This window comes from Achroia grisella, unplaced genomic scaffold, assembly GCF_030625045.1.
Source record: "Achroia grisella isolate CSIRO2021 unplaced genomic scaffold, CSIRO_AGI_Agris_v1 utg900, whole genome shotgun sequence".
NCBI lineage: Eukaryota > Metazoa > Arthropoda > Insecta > Lepidoptera > Pyralidae > Achroia > Achroia grisella.
This window is the reverse complement of record NW_026713059.1, coordinates 6,579,922-6,603,600: the sequence shown is the minus strand read 5'-3', so window position 1 is coordinate 6,603,600 and position 23,679 is coordinate 6,579,922. Positions and strand designations below refer to the sequence as shown.

General features: G+C 31.0%; 1 protein-coding gene across 1 annotated transcript in view; it reads right to left on the bottom strand.

Annotated features, from left to right (window-relative positions):
* Positions 1-17,048, bottom strand: part of LOC131853371 (uncharacterized) — a 37,117-nt gene extending 20,069 nt beyond the window's left edge. The window contains exons 1-2 of the mRNA XM_059204238.1: positions 16,981-17,048; positions 9,306-9,552 (exon numbers count right to left, since the gene is read on the bottom strand). Of these exons, the coding sequence (XP_059060221.1) occupies positions 9,306-9,534 (229 nt within the window). The 5' untranslated portion in view covers positions 9,535-9,552; positions 16,981-17,048. The remainder of the gene's footprint in view (positions 1-9,305; positions 9,553-16,980) is intronic.
* Positions 17,049-23,679: the final 6,631 nt, after the last annotated feature.

Genomic DNA, 23,679 nt, shown 5'->3' with positions numbered 1-23,679 from the left:
TTAGAAGTTAGTTAGAAGATTCCTTATAGTAGTTAGTTAGCACCAACTAATCATATAAAATATTGTATCATTGTTTTTTTTTTCTTTTGTTTTGTAACCCTCGTGTTTATAGTACAAATTAATAAATGTACAACAGTGAAATAATCAATATGGCCAATATCAAACGTGTTAAGTAGATATTCAATGACAAAATATAATGTAAAAGGCATACCTATAGTAATGATATCAATCCGCTTAAATTAGGGACTAGCTCCTATTTGAACAACTTACTAGACCAACATCAACAAACGCCGGCGAGCAGCATAATTGAATAAACCTAACTGTTTGTGATTCAGAGAGAGTAATATCAGGTAGCTGCCCCGCTTTTGAAAAACAATAACCCAGGAACATTGCGGAAACCTTTATACAAAAGAGTCGCTCAATGTAGTTGCACACCGAAGAATTTCCATGCAATAACGGGGCATGGCCTCCACGAGGAATCTTGTGGAGCGCGGCGGAGATATTGCGTACTTACTGGGCTTGCGTCTAATAACAGCTCCGATACGGTTTGTGTAAGAGAAAAATACGAAATGAAATGGAAACTACCCGGCCTTATGGTTTCCAATCTCAGCTCACGTTACGAGCTTATTTCTTTATTTTAATATTCATTCGTTCAAACTAACCGAGGTACTTTTATCGAGTAAATATTGTGAGTATTAATCAAATTGGGTTATTACAATTATAATATAATCTATCTGTAGTTAAAATATTACGAAATTATTCATTTTTTGCTTATGTATAATTGTCAAATGTCGAGTGTAAAAGCAGCTAGTCAATATCCTATTTATTTATGAAAGGAATTTCCATAATTATATTTACTTTAACAACTCCAAAAACAAATTATGTAACATACATTCATTTTATGTTATTGTTATTTGTAATAAATTATTCTAGGGTATTTCTTTAACACTATTGTTCTCCAGGTATTGTTTCGACTTTATAAGAAGCAATTAGCCATTTAGTACAGTTAATTTCATTATAAATAATTATACTAATGTCATTAAATTAATAATAAATAAGAATTAAATATAGCCTTATTAAACATTTATTGGCGTTAAATTATTAATGACTACTATATTATAAATTGGTAACATTTCAATTTAGTTGTCCCTCCCTGCCGTACAGGACTATGTTCATATTAAATATTCTGCTAATTTGCATCGCCACACGGTTAGCGGCTTGATGTTCATTATAATCAGTAGTTACAAGGTAGCTACAACGATTCTGCATAATACAGATAGCCAGAAAAATATCAAATTGCATTACGTATTTTCTGCAGTCATATAACTACAATTACTATCCATTTTTCTTTTCTGTATCTACACTAGAGGTAGATATTAATAAATACGGACTAATAATTCAAAATACAAATATGTATACATCTGAAAATTTAGGTATTTATGTCGATAAAAAAATATATACATTGCCGAATACTAGATACATTATATTATGGTTAATCATTACATAATATACTGCAGTTAATAATAATGTTATTGTAATAACAATAGAAAAATCTCAAAATTAAATACAACATCTGAAACATTTGGATTAGAGATATAAATAATATTTATTTCTACAAATGAGAATTGTAATTGACGTATTAAACATAATTCTGTAGTCATCTACATACGCATATACCGATGTACATCTTCCCCAGAGATTCATATGAGATTGAATAATTCACTACATTGCAGCGTATGGGGTTCCCGAAGTCCGTCCAACATGCTAATGGGGGCTTTTCAGGGTTGTTACTGGCATTACCTTTGGCATAGCCCTAATGTAATTAGTCTCGCCGTGTTATAGCACTTGCAGTGCTTTTAATGCACCACTACACAAACTAAGCGTATTTCCATATTTAAGTAATCGATGTTTCTGAATTTCAGCATGTTTTGGTCAATCATTCATCTAACTATCTATCAGTTTTATTAAGAATACAGTATTTTAAATATAGTAAATCTAAATCTCTCATTGTAACATCATATATCTACTCGTATTTGCGTAACTAAAGGAATGTTTTATTATTTTTACTACCTACATCTTATTTGTTTATATGTAAAAGTTAAGTTAGGTTAAGGTTTAGTAATAAAGTTTTTTAGTATATTCATATAACAAATTAAATCTACTATTTTTGAGATAGTAGTAACTAATTATGTATATAAACTATGACTAATATTAAAAAATATTTTCCAGATGCTGTGAGATGATCAATATGATTTAGAAACAGTTAGGTACAACTAATTACCTACGTATATTATTATTTTCAAAAGAATACGAGAAATAATAATTATACAATAGTATTACAATCAAAGTATGTAACTTAAAAAAATAATTCAAGATGATTTATTATTATGTATTACAAGTACATAGTCTGACCATAAATACTGTTACAATTACAAATAAAAAAATATTACATTTGAATTTGGAATCTGCCATTCTTTTATTTTTGTTCATTGTGTATTTTCATTTACGCGCCAATCAGTTGTCAAATATATTTATGGTATTAAAATGGAGTGGGGTGATAATGAGAACCGAATCGCTGTAATTGCATTACACACATTACAGTAATAAATATTATAAGCAATAGAAATAATAAAGCTTTTCCTTGCAACAATATTTATGACTAGGTTTATATATATATACATATAAAGTAACTAGTTAAAATCTTATAAAACGACTCATTGAGGTTGATAAATGTAAAGATTGTTATAGAAACTAGGTAATATTACATTACAGCAACATTAACAATTAATTGTAACTTTGCTTTCTACATTATCAGTACATACAGAAAAAAATCAATTCAATTAATGTATGATCACATACATACTTCATTTGTGAGTCGTTCGTAAAGGTATCAATATCTCTGAGAACCGTAATTAATAATGTGTTAACTACCCTAATTTACTTTCCGAAACACATGTGTTATTATTAGTATTTATATTTTTTACATTTGTTAATTTTTACAACTACGTTTCCCATTATCGTTGTAGTTTTCACTCTATCTTACACAGATATAATTTTAATATTCTCAATACTAGCGACAACTAATGTCTCTACTTGAACCACACTGGAATAAAACATTACTCGTAACGCATAATTAATAAAGCTTCTATAATTGGCCGTTAATTAAATACACTTGACTTCATAACATCCAAGAATATCAATATTGTTTCTTGTTCAATTTAAACGTATTTTATTGAACATAATATGGGCCAATAAAATAATATTAAATTTTCTATTAAGTACCAGAACAGTACCTATAAGTGCTTGGGTCAAGTAATAAAATCATCAGAATCTTGAGATTTTCCCCCTCATCGAGTTTCTCCTTGAAGCGATATTTATATTTTTATTCTCATACAAATCACTGCCTAGTCGATGGAATTGAATAAGCACATAATCAAATTATATTATATATGAAATTCAAATATTTACATTTCATATATTATGTAATTTGATTTTAGGTTAACATTAGGTGAGTATTTCATTCCATCTCCGATGTCATTAATTGAACGTAACAGATGTCTGCATCAAGTTATACTTAAAAACAATATTGAATTAGTGACAGTATTTAAAAGAAGAGACCTACTTCTAGGTGGTACGATAAAAATCAAAAGATTGCTACTTTGTATCAAATGTAAAATGTTCAAGTACCTATATAGAATAGAACTTAAAGAAAAAAATTAATACTCCTACATAACACGCGGATTACTATCTCAGGACATATTCAAGTAAGACCTAAAATCTAAGAATTATCAAGCGGACTAAGACTGACTAAAATATCTTAATAATAATCTGCATTAACTCAAATATTAATAATATTTGGTAAAATCCACTATAACGTTAAAACTTTAATGTTTTCGGTTTGATTCGACCGACTTTCCAATATTTGTAATTTTTTGATCACTTTATTATTAAATTTACAATGCGCATTGCTACATCAAAGCTGGAATAGGTAAGACGGTAGTAGGTAAGTATGTATGAAGGCAGGCCCCAGAAGAAATTACCATGAATTCCATACAATAAGTTATGCTTATTGTATGCTTTTTTCCTAAAACCTAAGTTTATGTATACATAGTCAATCGTTCTGAATGCTAAAAATCAGAATAATAGACAGATATTGTTATATTAGTCATATAATTTACATATTATATGAACTTTACAGACACGAAGCGAGATAATGTTAACCATTGTCGTTATTATTATATTGGGGAACATAAGAAAGTTTAGCTGGAAATATCTGAGCCGCAATAACATGAAACTTTATGGTAATGTTATATGTATACATTCTCGTTTCACGCAGGTAAATATTTCTAACCTAGTCAAACATTTCACGGATATTACCAGACAGAGACTTTGTACAAAGTCATCTGCGTACGTATTTCACATATTTCCGGCGCAAACAGCTTGCTTAATAAGCCATGTTCAGAATTGAGGGTTGAATTGTAGAAATTAAATTATAGTACTTCAGTCCAGATCCTTATACAATCCAAAGAACTTAGGCAATACAAGTGTCATACTGTATTTTATAATATCAGTGACGGTTACCATTTTAAACAAATAGTAAAAAAAAAATATGAAGCCATCAATAATAAAAGTACCCTGCACAGGATATAATTATTTACCTGGGTGATGAAGTTTTCTGGGTCTCCCTACACTATCTTCTACTTGAGCAAGAAGCGGTCTTCAACATAAATAAAATTTTCAAAAATTTTATTAAAATTCTTCATTCATATAGGTCTATTACAGACTCGTATTATATGTCATCTCTATCGTCAGTTTAGAATGTTTAACTGTAAATACTAAGAACTAACAAGAAACTCAGCTATTATTCTTTTCAAATGAATATGAATGTACAGGTTTGCAATAATGGAGATTCATTTTTTAATTTTAATTTATTATTGTTACCACCAATTAATGCTATTGCAATTTTATAAAAAATAGTCTAATCAGTGTACGTAATCCGAATAGAAAAGTGTCCAGAAGCAGTATCCGTTCACATTGACCATCCACAAGTTTGAACATTATAGCGAGCATGACAGTTTCAATAGGTTCATATTATTAAAAAAAAATGTAGCCGTAGTATAGAAATATTGAAAATAAGGAAATACAAAATATTTCAAATCAGATAGGGCTAGAAATTTCAAACGACTCGCCATTCAAATCGATATGGTAACAAAACACGAACAGGATATAAAATAACGCACATGTTTGTTCTCATTGCTACGGTAAGCGAATTTTCGTCATAAGCTCGAACTATCACTTTATAAATATTACAATTCCAGAATTCAACCTTATATTCAAGCAAATAAGAATGAAAATACCCCCAAAAGCAACAGAATCAGGACGGCTGTTATCGTAAATGAAGCTTTGTTAATCTAAGCCCATTGTGTCGAAATCGAATGGTGAAGGTTCATCTCATTTGAGTTTGTTGATAAGCCATGATTATGTTATTTTTAAATTCGATTCGAATGTAGAGCATATAGAAGCAATTATTTTTGAATTATACTATTTACACGGTAATTATATGTGTACACATTACAGTTACTCTTAAAGTAAGTAACATCAGCTTTTGTAAAGATTTTGTATATAAATCAGCAGGAATTTTATAGAGGAATTCATTTGTCATAATAAACTAAAAATAGATAATTTGAATTCTTCTATAAGATTACTGCTGATTTATATACCTTGAATAAAGTTTTACAAACAAAAGTTCTACCTTAAAAGTTTACAGATTTCTGTAAACTTTAAGGTAGAACTTGTGTTTGTAAAACTTTTAAATAAAACAACTCTGACAAACACTTGGATACTTACCTGTATCCACTGTTAATATAATTTATCAAAATTGGTCATTCCGTTTGGTTAGATAACCTGAGGGTTACCTACAAAGAGTCACCCACATCACAGACAAACATCCAAAACCATTACCCTCAGGCAGTTGGGTAACAATAACAAAATGGACTTCTTGTTTTATCTATGATTATTATCAAAGCTATTAACGGGTAATAATTTTTGAAGCCAGCATCTACCTAGGCTAAAATATGTAACCACAGTACCATAATAAACTAAAAGAACATTATTACATAAAGACGTTTAAAGTAAAAATGCAAGTTAAATTAGAAGAGAATTATAGAATTACAAAAGGAATATTTGTTTAAAAGTTTAAAATATTTTAGTACATGTCAGAGAATTTAACGAAAACAGTACGTAGCGACGTTGATAAATTTGAATTAAATATTAAGTTAAAAATTTTAAAAGTTATATTCATTCGATTGCCACACTAACAGAACTGTGATGTTCTAACTAAATTTAGAGCAAATTAATATAAGTTCGAATATGATGGTCATTTTCTAATTTATTTTAAGTCTATAATTGCGTTTACGTGATCACAACAAATTACTCAGGCAGGGTTTTATTTGGAGTTTTTGTTCTCATGTGCATATGTTACAATGTGTGGTAAGGAATATATCGGTAGGTACTGTGTTTTGCTTGTTATCACGTCCTTGATATCACTTGATATGAATCAGTATAAAAATCAGTCATATATTGTATTCATATTTATAGGTATTTAAATTTGACATATACTTGGTAATGTGTAACATTATACTAGTGATATATTATTGAAATTTAATAAAAAAATATCTTCATTGTTTATGTATAAAGGTGTCCTCTAAATAAACGTTCCACTTTTTCCTTTCACATTACAAAAAAATTCTCTTATATCGAGTGTATGTCGACATTAGTGCGTTGAGAAAAACATATTGGAATGAAATGTGAGGCATTACAGATTCGATGTACTACGATTAATTTCTCTAATACAAATACTTTCTATATGTACTATTTACCCGCTGCACATCTATAGTACCTATCTATTTTTATTATATTATTGTTCAATGATATAGTAGTTCCTATTTTAAATTCAATACATATTTGTATCAAAATTAAACAAAGCACATGCTATTTTTTTATACAACTGAAAAGGTAAACAAGCGAAAGTAGCAGATATGAATAATCGAATTATGAAAGTAATTTCTTAACCTATTAATATTATTAATTAATAATATTAATAGGTTATTTATTATTAATCTTATTAATATTATAAACGCGAAAGTTTATGGGTACGGATGTATGTTTGTTACTCTTTTACTCAAAAACTACTGAACGGATTTTTATGGAACCTTCTAGTAATAGCCTATATGTTGCGCTGATATATAAGCTATAGAGCTTATATATCAGCGCAACATATAGGCTATAATTTATAATCTTTCATGCATTATTTCATTTATCTCAATGTTCCTTGTCGATTGTCTAATTATTTAAAAACGTATGTTACCGTTGCAATTAATCAGTTTATTTTCTTAAATAAGATATTTATTATTGAAATAATAATAAAATATTTATAAAAAGACCTAATAATACTTTAATTTTTTATCATTCGTATTATAGACATTGAATGCTGCAAATCATACTATCTAGTACTGCGGTACATGTAGTAGATAATAATGTTATTTCAATTCAGTAAAATTACTATATTATATGACTACAAATATTAACAATAGTATATATGACTACAGATAAGATAGTATTACATTGTATAACTTTCCAATACATTTTTACATCAATGTATCAATCCCTATTTCCATAGAAATATTGTATATATATTTTGTAAAAACTTTCCTTGAATTATACACAAGACTCTCTACGACTTCATCAACTTCTTAGTTAGCTTGACAGAAGGACGAAAAGTGGAGGCTGCGTTGGGTTTACGTGTAAAGTTTTCCTCATAAGCTCACCGCAGGGTGCTCCCCTATCAATTGCCGTCGTCCCCCCCCCCTCCCCCTCTCATCCCTCAGCGCCCTCGGAACGCTCCACTAATGATCCCACTTGTTAGGGCTCAGTGCGGACCTTCGGCCGTGTCACCGGATGAATAACAAATTCTAAGCTGATCCCGACGCAACCCGTAGCAGCCGCCGGTCAAATATTACCAGGCCATAAGATTCTCATGCAACAAGCGTCTTACAGTACAGCCCACTCACGGTTTATATATTTTTGTGGCAGCTGACTGCAATAAAGTTACGGAGTAATTTATTGAACAGTGTACGCAATGACAACTTTATTTAACTTTGTTGGCATTTATTTACAGCTAGCTATCCACCCCTGTTTCGAACAGGTATAAATATATTATACATATAAGCGTTTCTCTTGACTTTCTTCATCTGTTGTTAAAAACTGCATCAAAGCGGAGAGAAGATAGCGGAGGCGCCTTCATTTTATAATATGGAAAGATTATTAAGTACTTACCTTACACATAGACAAATAAGTTCCAATCAAAATTATTTCAAACCTTTTATTTAGGTAACACAATTTTTACAAAGTTCTATACAATTGTTGAAGCCTCCTTTTAAGCATAAATATCAAACGGGGCACTACCTCAACATTATTTTTATTTTTAGACATCGAATACTAGTGATAACAATCATATCTGTTAAAAAAGTGAAAATGAAAACTATATTTTAATTATAATCTGGTTAAATATACATATATGCATAACCAGATATACATAATTGTGATAAAAAATGGATCGTGTATATTATGCTTGTTGCTTGCGACGTTCTCGGCACACTCGGCTCATTTTGTAAATTGGGTTATCGTGGTCCTAAGTCTCTACAGCCTACGTCTAGTCTATGTCTACGCAGTCGAGAGTAATATCGGACAAACTACTTTACAACCCTATTAAAAATAGTTTTTCTGAATTAATCTATATTTGTTTTAAGATATATTCGTTGATTTTTACTAGAATTGAATAATTCTTTTTGATTTCGATAAGTTTTATTCCCAGGTTTATTAATTTTGCCCGGATTTGTGGTGGCTTATTTTAATGAATAAACTCTTTCAAGTAATTCTGAAAAGTACAAATCTACTTAGAAAATACAAAATGGTATTCTATAATAATTTGTATTATATTTAACTGGAATGGCAAATAATGGTAAGTGTTAACTGTTACCCACATGTCACGTTCACATAAACAAAATCAGCTTATCATGTGACTCCCGTGGTACTCGTGCATAGTCCTCAAAAATGACAATGCATGAGATATCACACTGTAGTAGTAATTTCACTGCCACATCTCACCCTTCAATCGGAACAAACCTTCTTGAAATAGGTGAAATAGAGGTACCCACGCAGACAACTGCGTACAAAGTCTGCTTATGAAATTAGCAAACAATTTGAATTGAACCGTGGACATTCACACCTTCATTGAAAAGACTTACCATCAAACTGCTGGGTGGCCTGAGCGAGGAGTGAAGCGAACACTCGGTCGGCGAGCGGTGGGGCTTGCTGTGGGCGGTCATCGTCGCTGCTGCTGTAGCGGTCGCCGCCCCATTCGAGCGAGCGCTGCCGGCGCACGCTCGGCGTGCCGCCCGCCGCACCGCCGGACAAGCCACTCAGCGAGCCGGCTTTCGAACGCCTCCCCGCTCGCTCCATCCTCGACGCATTCATGACATTTTGCTAATACATCTGTAAATAAATAATAGAATAACTAATATTATTTACAAAGAGCTATTACAAGATTTTTTCATAAAATCATTTAAAATAATTGTTTTAATAAGTGAAGGTACATTCAACAGTCCCAACTATGTTTTTAAAAATTAACATAATTATCGACTTTGTGAGTTTCATTTTTTTACCTACTATAGTTGTCTCCAAATTCAATTATGGTGTGTTCTGTCCAATTTACGCAATTAAATACTCAAATCACTTTTTAATGGTGTAAATTGGAATTGAAACCTTAAATCTAACAATTCTGATTAACTGTTTTCTAGACTGTATTATATAAAATAGTAATTAACCTAACTATACAATCAAATGTTGTTATATAAATCTACAATAATACAGCTGTTCAGTTGTAAAAAAGTCAACCATTATAATAAAATGTTTTCAATACAATGCAAACGGAAGGTTTAGGTACGTTTCTTAATTCCAAATATAACGTAAGCCCCTTGCTCAAAACAAAGAATCGACACGATATTTTATCGAAGCGGTAACGACGTCGTGAGCGGAAAAGAACAACTGTAATAAAGAGCCTACAAGTTGTTTAGTTAGCGACCCAACATAAATAGGAAGTTGGCGCGAGCGTGCGTGTTGGAGGCCTAATCCGGTGGATTGCCGCGACATTGCCGCGACCCGCGGGCTAGCGATGCCGACATCGTTCTGCTATTGACTCAGTAAGGCACCCTGAGTCCAACACTTTGCTTCAATTGTGCTTTTAATCATCCCCAAGGTTGAAGGTCTTACTTTTTATTTATGTCTATGTCAATAATGAGATATGAAAAGCAATCTCGATTTATTTTTCGATATGTGAGAAAGTGGTTGACCACAGTTGCATTGTGTTTAACTAGACGGGGATAATTTTTAACTTAAACAACTTTTACTTTTGTGCTTGCAAACACTAAAAATATTTTTATAATGTACCAAAGATTTTCAAGTTTTAAAGACATAATTTGTTTTCGTGGAATAATTATTTACATATATCTACATTAAACATTAAACGTACATATATCTACTTTAGTATACTTCTACAAATAAATGAAGTGATGAATTGAAAATCTTTGTAATAATGAGTATTATTAATATCGTTAATATCAGTGAGAGCTCGGTGCAGATAACAATAAAATTGTTAAGGTTTACTGCACTCATTTCTCATTTCGTATCGGCAGAATAAACAGAAGCGGTTTCATTAGAGATTCGCCGACGTTCCATAGACGTGGCTATGTTTAGACTTTGGTATGTAAGTTTATTTCTTAGACATTTTATGCATTTCTAAATATACTAATTACAATAAATCTACAATATAATGTGAAATAGAAAATGAAAATGAATTCAGTATCATTTTTATTTTATATTTCATATTATATTGTTTAATTTCAAAGATTTTAGTAGAAGTCCGATAACGATATTATTATATTATAACTCGTTCTCCTTTAAATAGAATTTATATTTTAATGAATTACAATATTTGTAACTATATTCGCATACAAATCAGGACTTTCAGTCCAGTATAATTAAAAAGGTCCTTAATAACCGATGCCTGACGTGGAAGAAGGATTTTGTAATTGTGACCCAATAGAATATTGGACGGCCAATTTGTACACGGAATTGACAATGTATTAATCAATTAATCTTTATATACATAGGTACATAATAATTAACGATGTGTCATGTCTACAGAATGCGAGGTTTGTAAGTGCAGATTGTCGGCGCAGGCTAATAGCGCGTCTGATGGACCGCTCGGTTTAATATAAAGTAGATTCTCTGTTTACCCGGCTGTGTCGCAGCGTTAATAAATACGCCGCTTCCTTTACAGGCGGGACTGTTTCCTTTTTTATTCAATATTTACTCTCATTATACACGATCCGAGAGCTATATTAAAGTTTTAATTTCAGCACATGTCTACTACGTTTATTGCAGATAGAAGAAACAAAAAATATTTGTAATATTAATATCGTCACATTTTAATTTATGGACGGAGCATTTAGTATAAATTATGTTGATAATAAACATTTTTAAAACTGAAAAGAATAACGTCGTCTATTCACTTTACTGAGTTTACAGAGGTGACTTTATATCATAGAAAAGAGATGTCTTTGTACGATGTATCTTCGAGTCTCTATCTCATCCACTTCAGTCAAGCGTAAGGACCTTTCACCTATAATAGGATTGGATATTACCTATAATAGTATCAAAATTAGCGCCTATTTTAATATTTTAAATATTATGTTAAAATTGACTTAATATAGAGTTATTTGGCTATTTACTCCTCGATCTTAGTATATATGGTTGAACGGATTTAAATAAAATTAAATCGCATTTTAGTTTCACGTAATTCATGCATACCAAACTCCGCCAGGCCAATTATCCATAATTTTGACTAAAGTCAATAATGCAATAAAATGCACAGTACGACAACTGGCTGTATGTGGAAATAAAACACATTAAGTTGAGATCCATACAGAATCTATATCCTTGTCACGTTCGAAATAAGCGTCAAGCCAATGGGGAACAAGACAAGCATGTGAATTATGACCCAAACGTTGCCGCCAACGCTGTATTAAAACTGCATCTTACACTCATGGCCTGACCTTCTTACATCCAATTTGCATAATGGTCGCGCAAAGTATATACAGTATAGCAGTAATACCCAGATCGAGGTCAGCCAATAACTACTAAGAAACATATCCCAGTTTACATGGACAACTGTAGCTACAGTTGTCAATGTAAACTAGGATATGTTTCCTGAGATAGGTATACATACATATAAGGCAGCTGCCTTATATGTATGTATACCTATCTCAGGAAATATAATTATAGATTTTATATTACTGTAAAGAATAAAAGAATAATCGTGAGTATTATATTTTTTTTCTCTTCCTATTTTTTTATGTGAACCTTTAAATTACAGTATATCAGTATCTAAATTTGTATTTTTATAAATGATCGTATAATGGTATTAAAATCAGTTAGACAATACATTTTAAGTCAACCACGTTGGTCACCTTTATATATTTTTAAAACCAAGATGTGTATCGATTTTCTGTACTTATGTTGACCGAGTTAATATCCAATTTAGCTTGAATTCCGAGTAGTAATTGGGTATCGAGTGCCAATTTAACTGCATCGCAAGTTAAAATAGAGAGGGGTAAAATGAGGAAAAAATCCATATTGGTTTTGTATTAAATAAATAGATACCTATCTGTAAAAAAATAAAACGTATTTACTTATCTCGAAATGAGTGAACATTTTATTTTATTGTTTAAAGAAAATACAATCAGGAGATGAAATAATAACCTATCTGAAGAACTAGGTCATAGTAATATGATTGACAACTCCAAAAATCTTTACATATAGATATTATAGATATAAAATATACGTATGTATATGAAAATAATTATAACAATAAATATTTATTTCATCAAGATATCTATATAATATCAGAGGTTTTCTTGTAAAAAAAATATTATTATCATATAAATACCTTTTATTTGCCAGTAGTTGCACTAACTAAATGGTTACCGTAACTTTCCATTCACGTAGATATCTTAAGAGAACGTTTTCTTTGGTCAATGTATATATAATAATAGATGTAAAGTGCAACATAGATTGCTCAATTATAATTCCATATGTAATTGTATATATAAAGAATTCTGCATTACAATTATAATTATATTATGAAATTAACATAGTTATAATGTGTCTACGAGGTTTCAAGTACAAATTACTACTTAATACTACTACTGTAAATCACGTGAATGTTTGTAAAATTTAAATATTAGTTAATATATTTTTTTTCATGTTGTAAAAGAAAAAACACTTAATCTCGTTATCTGCGATACAATGACATGTCTTTGAATCCCGTAAGATAGTTAAAATTTTCAATCTTATTTTGATCTTAGGTAAAATATTGAAGAATACTCTGTTCATGTGTACACACGACCACCCCATAAGGCAGTCCCATCACGTAGTGAATAGGTCGGACAGGCATCAGGCTGACCACGTGTGCTGAATCGGTGCAAAACGCTGCACTCACTGATTTTTACACAAAATCTTCTAGACCAGTCGTACTCTCTGTAATTTTAAACGCAATAAAGATGCTATTCTATACTCTGTACTGTCGCGCTGTTGAAGCCTATTTTTAATAGTGACTACAGCATTTGCTCTTTGCTAGATAGATATAGACAGTATCCGAAAAAAAAGAGATTTATAAGAAAAACTCTGATTGAAGAAAATAAATATATAGGTTGCCAATGTTGCCATAATCTTCTCTGAGTCGATACTCACACTACTCACGTATGCACCCTTTACCGGAAAAGCTACATAGCATCCTATCCAATATAAAATTTGCCAACAGAACCCAATGATATTTGACAGCCGTCAAATTCCTTTACTCAAACCAACCTTCATCAAAACGGGGTGTATTAGTATATAATATTCTAATAGAATTTTTACAACCGATTTTATGAAGTAGTAAGTAGAAAATATCAACATATTTGAGTTGAGTTACGGGATATAATTCAAATTTGAAAACCTTTTATTCATGCATTATATTACGACATAAAGTCAATCAGTAAATTATATTTTGTAAAACAATATAATACTTATATAAACGAGCTATCCCGGCAAAAGCTGTTTTGCCATATAAATTAAAATCGCAATTTAAAAGTAGGAATTGGGGATAGAGTGGTGAAACTGAAACTGGTTTAGGGTTATACGTATTTTTTACAGTCACATACCTAATAAAAAAATAAAAATAAAAGAAATTGTCAAAAAAATGAAAAAAAAATTAAGAGTGAGTCATCCATAACACTTAGGGATATAAACATTTGTTATAGACCTATTTTCTGATCTACTGAATAAACATATAAAATTTCATCAACATCGGTCCAGCCGTTTGGGACGAGTATAAACACGAAACCTATGACACGAGAATTTTATATATTAGACTTGCTACTCGCCCCGGCTTCGCACGAGTGTACGTGTATTATATATATAAACCGTCCTCTCGAATCACTCTATCTATTAAAACCGTTTCAAAATTAGTTGCATACTTTTAAAGATTTAAGCATACATAGGGACGGACAGACAGCGATAGCGAGTTTATTTTGTACTATGTAAAGATATAAATATGTTCTTTCACAAAATAAAATTCAAACTTCATTTGTATGGAAATAACATGAGTGTAAACACAACCGTTTTCAAAAGACACATAGAAATTATGCTCAGTTAAGTAATGAAGATTTCATATAAACTACAATAATAAAATAAATACAATTGGTAATCTCTTACTCTTAAAAATTCAGTCAGTATAGATAATTATCTTTCTGATATCACGTTATTTTATTTTGTTTAAGTTAATAAGATAATTTTGTATTAAAACCTTGTCGCCTGTTATTATTATATCTTATCATATTAGCCTAATTACATATTTTGCATTTTATTATAGCATAATATAAAAAACAATAATAACAAATATTAGATCGGTTTCGATTACAATATTCCCATATAATAAATAAAAAATATATATTTTAATCAATATTTGCGTTTTATTGTCAACAAGTAATTACAATAACCATACGTAATAAAGTTGTACATAAATTACTATTATACTACTAAAAAAGTACATAATAATCAGCTCGTCACCACGACTAATGCAACCTAGTCGAGACGTCGAAAGAGGTAAAATATAATATATAACACGAAATTTTAAAAATATCTATCTATTTAACTATCTAATCTCTTATATCTCACATAATCATGAATTAATTACAATAGATATTGTATTGTTTCATAGCGACAGATGGACATCAATACAGAATTAGGGATTAATCAATTTATGACGCTACTCTAATTAGATATTGGACGTTCACTGAAACGCGAAACACATATCTCTGTAATTGTACGCATAATATTCACATGATTGTTAAATACTTATAGTTATATAGATTACATAGTTTACCAATAAATGAGATCTAAGTAATTTTATAATGTTACACCAAAGCTATATTCAAACGCAATACATTAAGCATTCATGATAAATTAAGAAACTTATCTGTGTTCAAGGCGATATAAAAAAAGGGAATTTATAAAACACCAAAATGTATTTTTTTATAATAGAGGAACCAACTAGACGGTTCGCGATAATATTTCACTTTCACATTTGTTGAACACAAACCCCTATAACCCAAGTTTCAATAAACTAAAAATGAAGCGTGTTTTTTCTGAAATCTCTTATATTAGATACTATTAATAATTTTATGAGGGGCTAGTTAGGTGAAATGACATGAGCGAAGATTAACACAATCCAATGAGTGTCGCACACAGTGCACCCCCGAGACACCGACGGGCCGGCATTAGATTAACGAGCTGAATATTCTAACTAAAATACTCGTATTTTCGCTAACATACATCGAATATAGAATTAATAGTGGGGGATTTTAATTTACGGAGAACATAGACATAAACGGAGAACATATAGTAAAATATTACATTTACCTACCTGCTTACCTACCATTATAATGCGCGAAATAGACATGTAATAAGTAATTTTATGTGAAATTACTTAAATTATTGATGTTCTTCGTAATGCAATAGTATATTATTCATTATAAGATACATGGTCATCTTTTTACAATTTTTTTCAATAGGATATATCACTGTCGAATGCAGTATCAATATATAATAGGGTATTATATAATTTATATTATAAAATCTACGCGTATTTTAATTAATTACAAAATTATACATTAAACGTGCGTGTCACGCATTTGAAGCCGTCGTTCTAGCCATATGTAAAAACGCCTATCTGCTGTATTAGATTAAATAGATAACTGACATAACGAGGATTCATTAAACTAATATAGGTACTCCTAATAGATCCCTGAACTCGATATAATTTCATATACAATCCCATAATTATGTTGTCGAATCTAATCTGCATTACTATTGAGTACCTTGAGTGTTATAATTGGATAGATAGATTTAGTAGGTAAGTTATATAGATATTATAGAGCGTGATGGTATGACGTCCACTAATGTAATACAGCGACGAGCTAATCTGATATCAAGCCGAGGCAGGCACGGACTCCACGCCAGTTAATTGGGTTGCGTTTAATCTCAGAACTCACAATGCAACTTTAGTCTCGTTATCACTTAGTTAAACTTTTCACTTTCGTCTAGTTTCTAAATTCTAAGCTATTTAAATACATTTAATGTAATTTCCAAAATTTACAATATACATAGATGGTATATTAAATATATTTTATAACACAAACAAGATACCTACAATGATAAACATTTCTGTTTTTCAGTATTTAGCAATTTCACGGTGAGTAAATGCAATAATCTACGCCACAATAGATAATTCAATTTCAGGGTAAATACATGGCCCGTTACCAAATTTCCTTTGAGAGATGGAGCGTGCACACTGAGAGCTGCGAGCCGGCACGTCTCTGCCAACTTCGGAATTCCAATTTTGAAAAGTTTCCCAACAAGGGCCGATATTGACAGCCAGTGTCAGAGGCCCAGTCAGCATTAGGTCATCCTCGCCTTTCAGCGACGTTTATAAAATACTGACACATCGCGTTGGTACCGCTGGTGACGTTGACGTTGTTTGCTTTAATTACAAGTGACAAGATGTCGATAATATTGATACCTATATAACTATATAGGACATTTTGTAACAATTTGAAAAAAGCAATTTGGTACAAGACCAAATATAGTTTTTATATAGACCAAATATTATTTATTTAGTATAGAAAAATTTGTTTAATCCTTTGATTTTTAGAAGTACCTAATTCAGAATTGTTTATGAATTGACTTATACTTAGTTAAGTAATTTTACTTTGTATGAATACTAAAAAACAGTGAATATTAATTAAGATTTTTACCTGTATATTAGTAACTTTAGTTATCGGGACCATTAAATTATTATCGTTCCTCAAGTAAAATTTCAGCTTTACCATTAAAATAAATAAACGGCTTCCGATGAAAAAAATATAGGGGAAAGCGTTGGATAAAAAGTGTCTTGTAATGAAGGAGGTTTCGTGTGCCAAGTGCGGAACAACTAGATAGGCCTGTACTGGATACGGACGTTTCGGATAACTTTTTAAATTAAAGACAATCCCAAGGTAATAACATGATAGATAAATAGCATCCCGCCACAACTGAGGTAAAAACAAACTCATTAAAAGTACAGTACGTTTTACGCAATTATTTAAGTCTAAGTAGGTTATTGAACCAGAAGTAAAAATATATGTTTTTACTTATTATTATTAAATAATTGTAAGGTTTTACCAATTTATACGTTATTTAACACTAACCAACCTTATCGCCCAATCGCCCCAAACCTAAAAGTCGCTCATGACTTTAGGAGTTTTGTTCTGGTAAACACCAGAGCCTCTCGTAACTAAGCTGCTGTCTATAAATGTACATAAAAAAATATTATAATAAAGTTATTCTCTAGAATTATGTTCTTCTATAATACAAGTCCCTGATAGAGCGCCATCTGTCTACCTGTATCGTAACTTGTTAGGGGTTGTACTGAATTCTTTTAGCGCGCCATCTGGCGGAGGGAGTACAGACTACAAGATAGTTTTTGCTACGTGCTACCTGAATTCCGCCCTAACCATCAATTTTCAGTAGGTAACCAAAAGCGACCTTGTATGTAAATATGTACACATTGTAGATATACATATTGTATATTACGTAGTCGTAAGGAAAATTTTCCACTCTGAATTTTCCATAATGTATCTAAAGAACTCCTACTCAAATTTTCGAACTTTTAAATCTTTGGTAATTTTATTTCGTTTCGAGACCTTAACTTTGCAACTCCAAGTTTTAATGTCCTTGGCGCCATTTATGATTCACCAAACAATTTTATAGTTGAAACGGAAACCACTGTCGTCAATAAGAGTATTACAGCAGATGTTTCACACTGATTGATTTCCAAAAGCTGGTAAATCAGCCGTGAAGGCCGTAATAAAGAGCACAGCGAAGCTCGCGATTAATTAAGATAGAGGCGTCGTAAAGCCAGTAACATTTCTACTAGACACGCCTTCTGCTTCGTTTGCTCAACACGTATTTTGTGTAGGTACTATAAGTACTATATATCGCATCTTTTCTATTTTGCAGTTTAACAAGTGCAAACTTTGTACAAAGTTGTCTAAATATGTCTTTGTCTTATCCAACAGAGGTCTCAACTACTTCAGCTGGCATGCATCTTAGGTTGTAAGATATGTTTCTGTTGAAGGGTGAGAAGATATGTCAATGAAATTAACGTCGTCGACGTCGCAATCAAAGATATAAGCGGCTACTATTCATAATTACTGACTGATCTTTGTTGGAGTTTGGTGTTCTCTATTTACGAAGCTTCTAAAAATTGAATAATGAACAATGAATATCTTGCTGCAGTTCATTGTCATTAAAATACAAAATACAAAAAGGTAGTTGGGCTTGATAACTAAGTAATTTGTCAAATTACATTGTATTATTCTGACTTAGGCCCCTAAGACATTGAATTCAAATCGAACTTAAACTGAATTAAATTGTGTGACTGGTGATAAGGACAGATATAAATCGAAATTATTGCAAGACTGGGCCTTAGGCTCGCCACATCAAATTCAAATATACCCAGTAAAATGTGCTAAGTGTTATGTTAAAAAAGATAAGACCTCTGACTACCCATACAAGACAAGAGGAATAAAGATATATTATTAAGATTTCAGGTAAAGCTGGATAATATTAAAATGTTAATAATTATTATTAGTATAATAAATTATTATAAAAGGTACATCTCAATTTTTAAAAACAGTCCCAAAAACTGCAACATTTATGAATAATTACTTAAAAGAAATGGTTGCAAATAGATTAATCATTAATTATGCAAGATTCCCATTAAACGAGTATTGGAAAAATGGATTTTGATAAAAAGATTATATATTTGGAAACAAAATACAAATTAATTAGTAATTTTTAAAGGTAAATTTGTGCATTCTATTCGATGATTCACTATTTAGTTTTCCACAACAGCTTAGAAAAATTAGGGATTACAAACAAATATATACGTAACATTGACTTATGTTCTTAGTGTTTTTTGTACTAATTTTTGCCTTTTTTACAAATATAAATAAATAATAACAGAAAGTTAAGTATGTAATTATTTAAACATGTAAACAAGCAGAAATAACAAAATATTTTATAATTCTCATTACTTAATTATTAATATATTATACATACAAGAATATATCCATTAGATTACAAATATAAAACATTAATATAACGTCAAGTGTTTTACTATGTGCAAAACAAGCAAACAATGATATTATTTTAGTCTCTTTTAATTGGATCAATGAATTCATTTGTATCTTTGACATTCAAGGAGGAACACTAAAAACAATACCGAAATCTGATTAAGGTACTCGCACTCTATTTTTATTATATTAATGGTATTTCATAAAGTCATATACCTACTTCAATACTTTCCATTAAGACAAGCTAGATGTGGGATCTAAATACAATAGTCACTGCAATGGAAACAGAACATAACAGCGCGTTGCGTGTTAACAAAGTGCTAAAGAGCTTCATCTTAGGATCGCTGGAAAAGATTTAGGTGAAAGAAGCTTATTTTTGGTAGGGCTGACAGGGCGATAGTGTAAGGCCCATTACAGGCAAATTATGGCAGCCATTATTCCGCGTGTCCCGCGCTCGCCCGTGAGTTACCGCCCCGGGTCAATGGGTTTTATGTAAGAAAATCTTTTCCGACGCTTTCCAATGCTTACAATACAAATCTGTTTACAGACGAAATCAATTGCTATTTTTAGAAGAATTAAGTATAATATTGAATACTCAAATTGTTGGAAGGGTTCTTTGTTTGATAAAGGATAGAACGTCTATTATTGTACAATAAAAAGTATTATACACCCACGTAAGTACTTAGCGGTGCCTGTGAATTTATATACATCATTGATGGTTTATACCAAAGTTCGCAGAGAACAAATATAGCGACAAAACCACTAACTCAAATTGGGAAGTTCGCGCCTATATACAATATCTGTAATATTCGTAGTACAAAATATTAGCTATTTGGTTTTTCTTTATAGATATTTATCGCAGCGAATATACCATATAGACTCTGTAACATCATTTACAATAAAAATAATTAGAGAGAAAGTAGATTATTAGCATAGTGTATATTTCAATTAGATAAATCTTATATTCATTAGGGTTACCTGCGTACCTAATAAATTAACAATAATAAAATTAGCATTACACTGACCTTAATACTTACTAAACGCAAATAATCGTTTATACTTACTTCAATGTAATAAATAAGTTTAAAATATTTTTAGTATTATAGAACATTATTAACTATATACTTATTCACATTTTAAAGAAGCAAGTGAGCTATAAATTCTTATAAAATATTGAAACTATACACCGTTCACTGCGGCGACTTATTAATAGGGTCTGAGAACAAGCCGGGCTAAACTTTGACGAAGTAAACCCATTAACAAGGTCACTAAATCATACGCGTCACTATAAGTTCGCTGCTTGTCCCGCCAAATTATTTTAATTACCATCAAACTTTATCTCTTAGATAAACATAAATTTGGTCCAGTGCCGTGTAAGTCTATATAATTACAATCATTGAGTTTTTCATGTTAAGTCAAGTGCGGGACCTTATTGGAGGGTCGAATGTTGATATTTAATAACACGATTAAGAATATGTGTATGTTTATATTTATGTATATTTGAGTCCTATATATTTATTTTTGTTTATTACGTGCGCCACCTACCCTGTTCTTATTTTTATTTCTCTATCCACCTAAAGGTAGTCTGGAAGAGATTGCTTAGCGATAAGACCGCCTTTTGTATCAGTGTATATTTTCCATTTTAATTGTTTTTTGTTTTTGTTCTGTAATTGGTGCAATAAAGAGTATAAATAAATAAATAAATAAAATAAATCAGGAAGGAGAAGTACTAGTAACGCGCTAGTAATGCGCAGATCCGGTTAAATATTAATTTTTTGTTGCTATTACCAGTTGCAACTGATAATTATATAATTGTGGTTGGTCGCCAGTGGTACATTTGTGATAATCATGAGACAAGTCATTTGGCGCGTAGTGACAATTTTAAGAGAAATTGACTATGATGGTTATCAGAGACATTTCGTGGAGGTCAACCTGATGTATATTACATTTATTATATCTCTTATATTTAGGTATATACCCTCCTCTATATCCGGAGTTACCTACTACACTTTGAGCTGGGCAATAAGGGTAGTGTTTGGTACTATTACTAGTAATATACCCTGAGTGATCTTTAACGGGGTCTGTCCTAGAAACTATCGTGGTTAATTAATAGTAAATCGCCACGACGGCTTATACCGTTAGCGCAAACGAGTGCACCATTCCATATAAAAATATATACACTTTAAGTCTAATATTTTCTATTTGATTGAAATGAAGGTCTGCATACTTTATTGCCGGCTCTTCCGATTAGCCTAACGACGCAACGGTGGCAATTACCCACGTTGATTTAGATAGTTGTCCACTGATGCGCAAAATAGCGAGCTTAAAATCGGTCTTGGATCCCAAGGCGGCTACAAAGCGGCATGCGGCCGCTTACGGTCAAATTATTGCTGTCATTATAGCCTAGAGTTCGGTACGATGTGAGGTAATCACGTTCGTTGTCGCCCTGCGAACCTGCAACTTATTTGCTTTGGAGAGCTCGTAGAAGTTGAACAAATGACTCTAATGATCGCATTATGTTACGGTAAATCGCATTCATTGTCGTTAAGCATCCTGTTACCTTGCTCTAAATTACTGATTAGCGAGTGATTAGTGACATATCATTATATTTAATCATAGTATGCGTATCATACATGTTGTATTCTGAGACAACCAGCATAAGGGGCAGTGGCCTCAATTTAACTGTATATGTTAAAATTAAGGGTAATTTTTGCAAGCAATTTACAAGTTGATCCCATACAAATTTTGACAGATGTTAGTGGGTTTTTAGATAATTCAAAATATGTTTTAGTATAAAATATTTATTTACTATAATAATCATGTTAATTTGCGTAACATAATACGATAGTACCACTTACTAATATTCTGGATATAGTTGTACTTGTACTTCTATAACGTTATTTATCTAAAATATATTTAAAAATTAAATATAATATCAAATAAAATAGGTATACAAAAGTAATACAGTCTTTTAAACATGCAGTAATAGACATGTAACTTAGAAACGACCGCGCTAATCAATAAGAACAGAGATTGTGTTTGAAATCGCGTTCGGTCAGCAAAAGAAAATTACCGGTCGTTTCGGTAACGAGGTACCCTGATTGACGCCCTCCGCACCCGTCTTGATTAAACTGAACAGTTTTTGCCTCTTATGAAAGAACTTCATCAACTTAACTAGCTGCCGAACATGATTTATATAAGTGACGAGAAATTCACATGTAATATGAATAAAGAATATCGCATGCATAACGTAATAACTAAAACAAATATAAAAGGCACATTGGAAATTGTTATATTATTATTAAGTTCTATGTTACACATACATGCCCAATAGAAAATCTTCCAAATTATATGAAGAAGATATTCTTTTCTACACGATAATATACAAATATCTCTACCATTTTCATTATATAATAATTATTGTAATATAATATTGCATTTTATTTAATTTGAATTTGGAAGGTTACAAATTATAATTTGTAAGTACAATTTATATATGCACACAATTAAGAGTAGCGCAACATATTATTCTCATACCTATGTTTATTTTGCAATTAATTAGTTGATATATCGTACAACTAATGTACTCTACACCTACCTGAAATTTTAATATATATCTATCTGTATTAATATTGTAAATGCAAAATAAACTGGGGTCCAGATTACCTTTTCACAACTAAACAACAAATAATAGAACGAATCTTATTGAAATTCAACGTGAAAATAGGTTATATCCTGAGGACTAATATAATATATAGAATACCATTATTAAAAAAATACATAAACATTATTAACGATGCTCTCGTAATTACTACATTTGACAGGTAACTGAGAATATTATTAT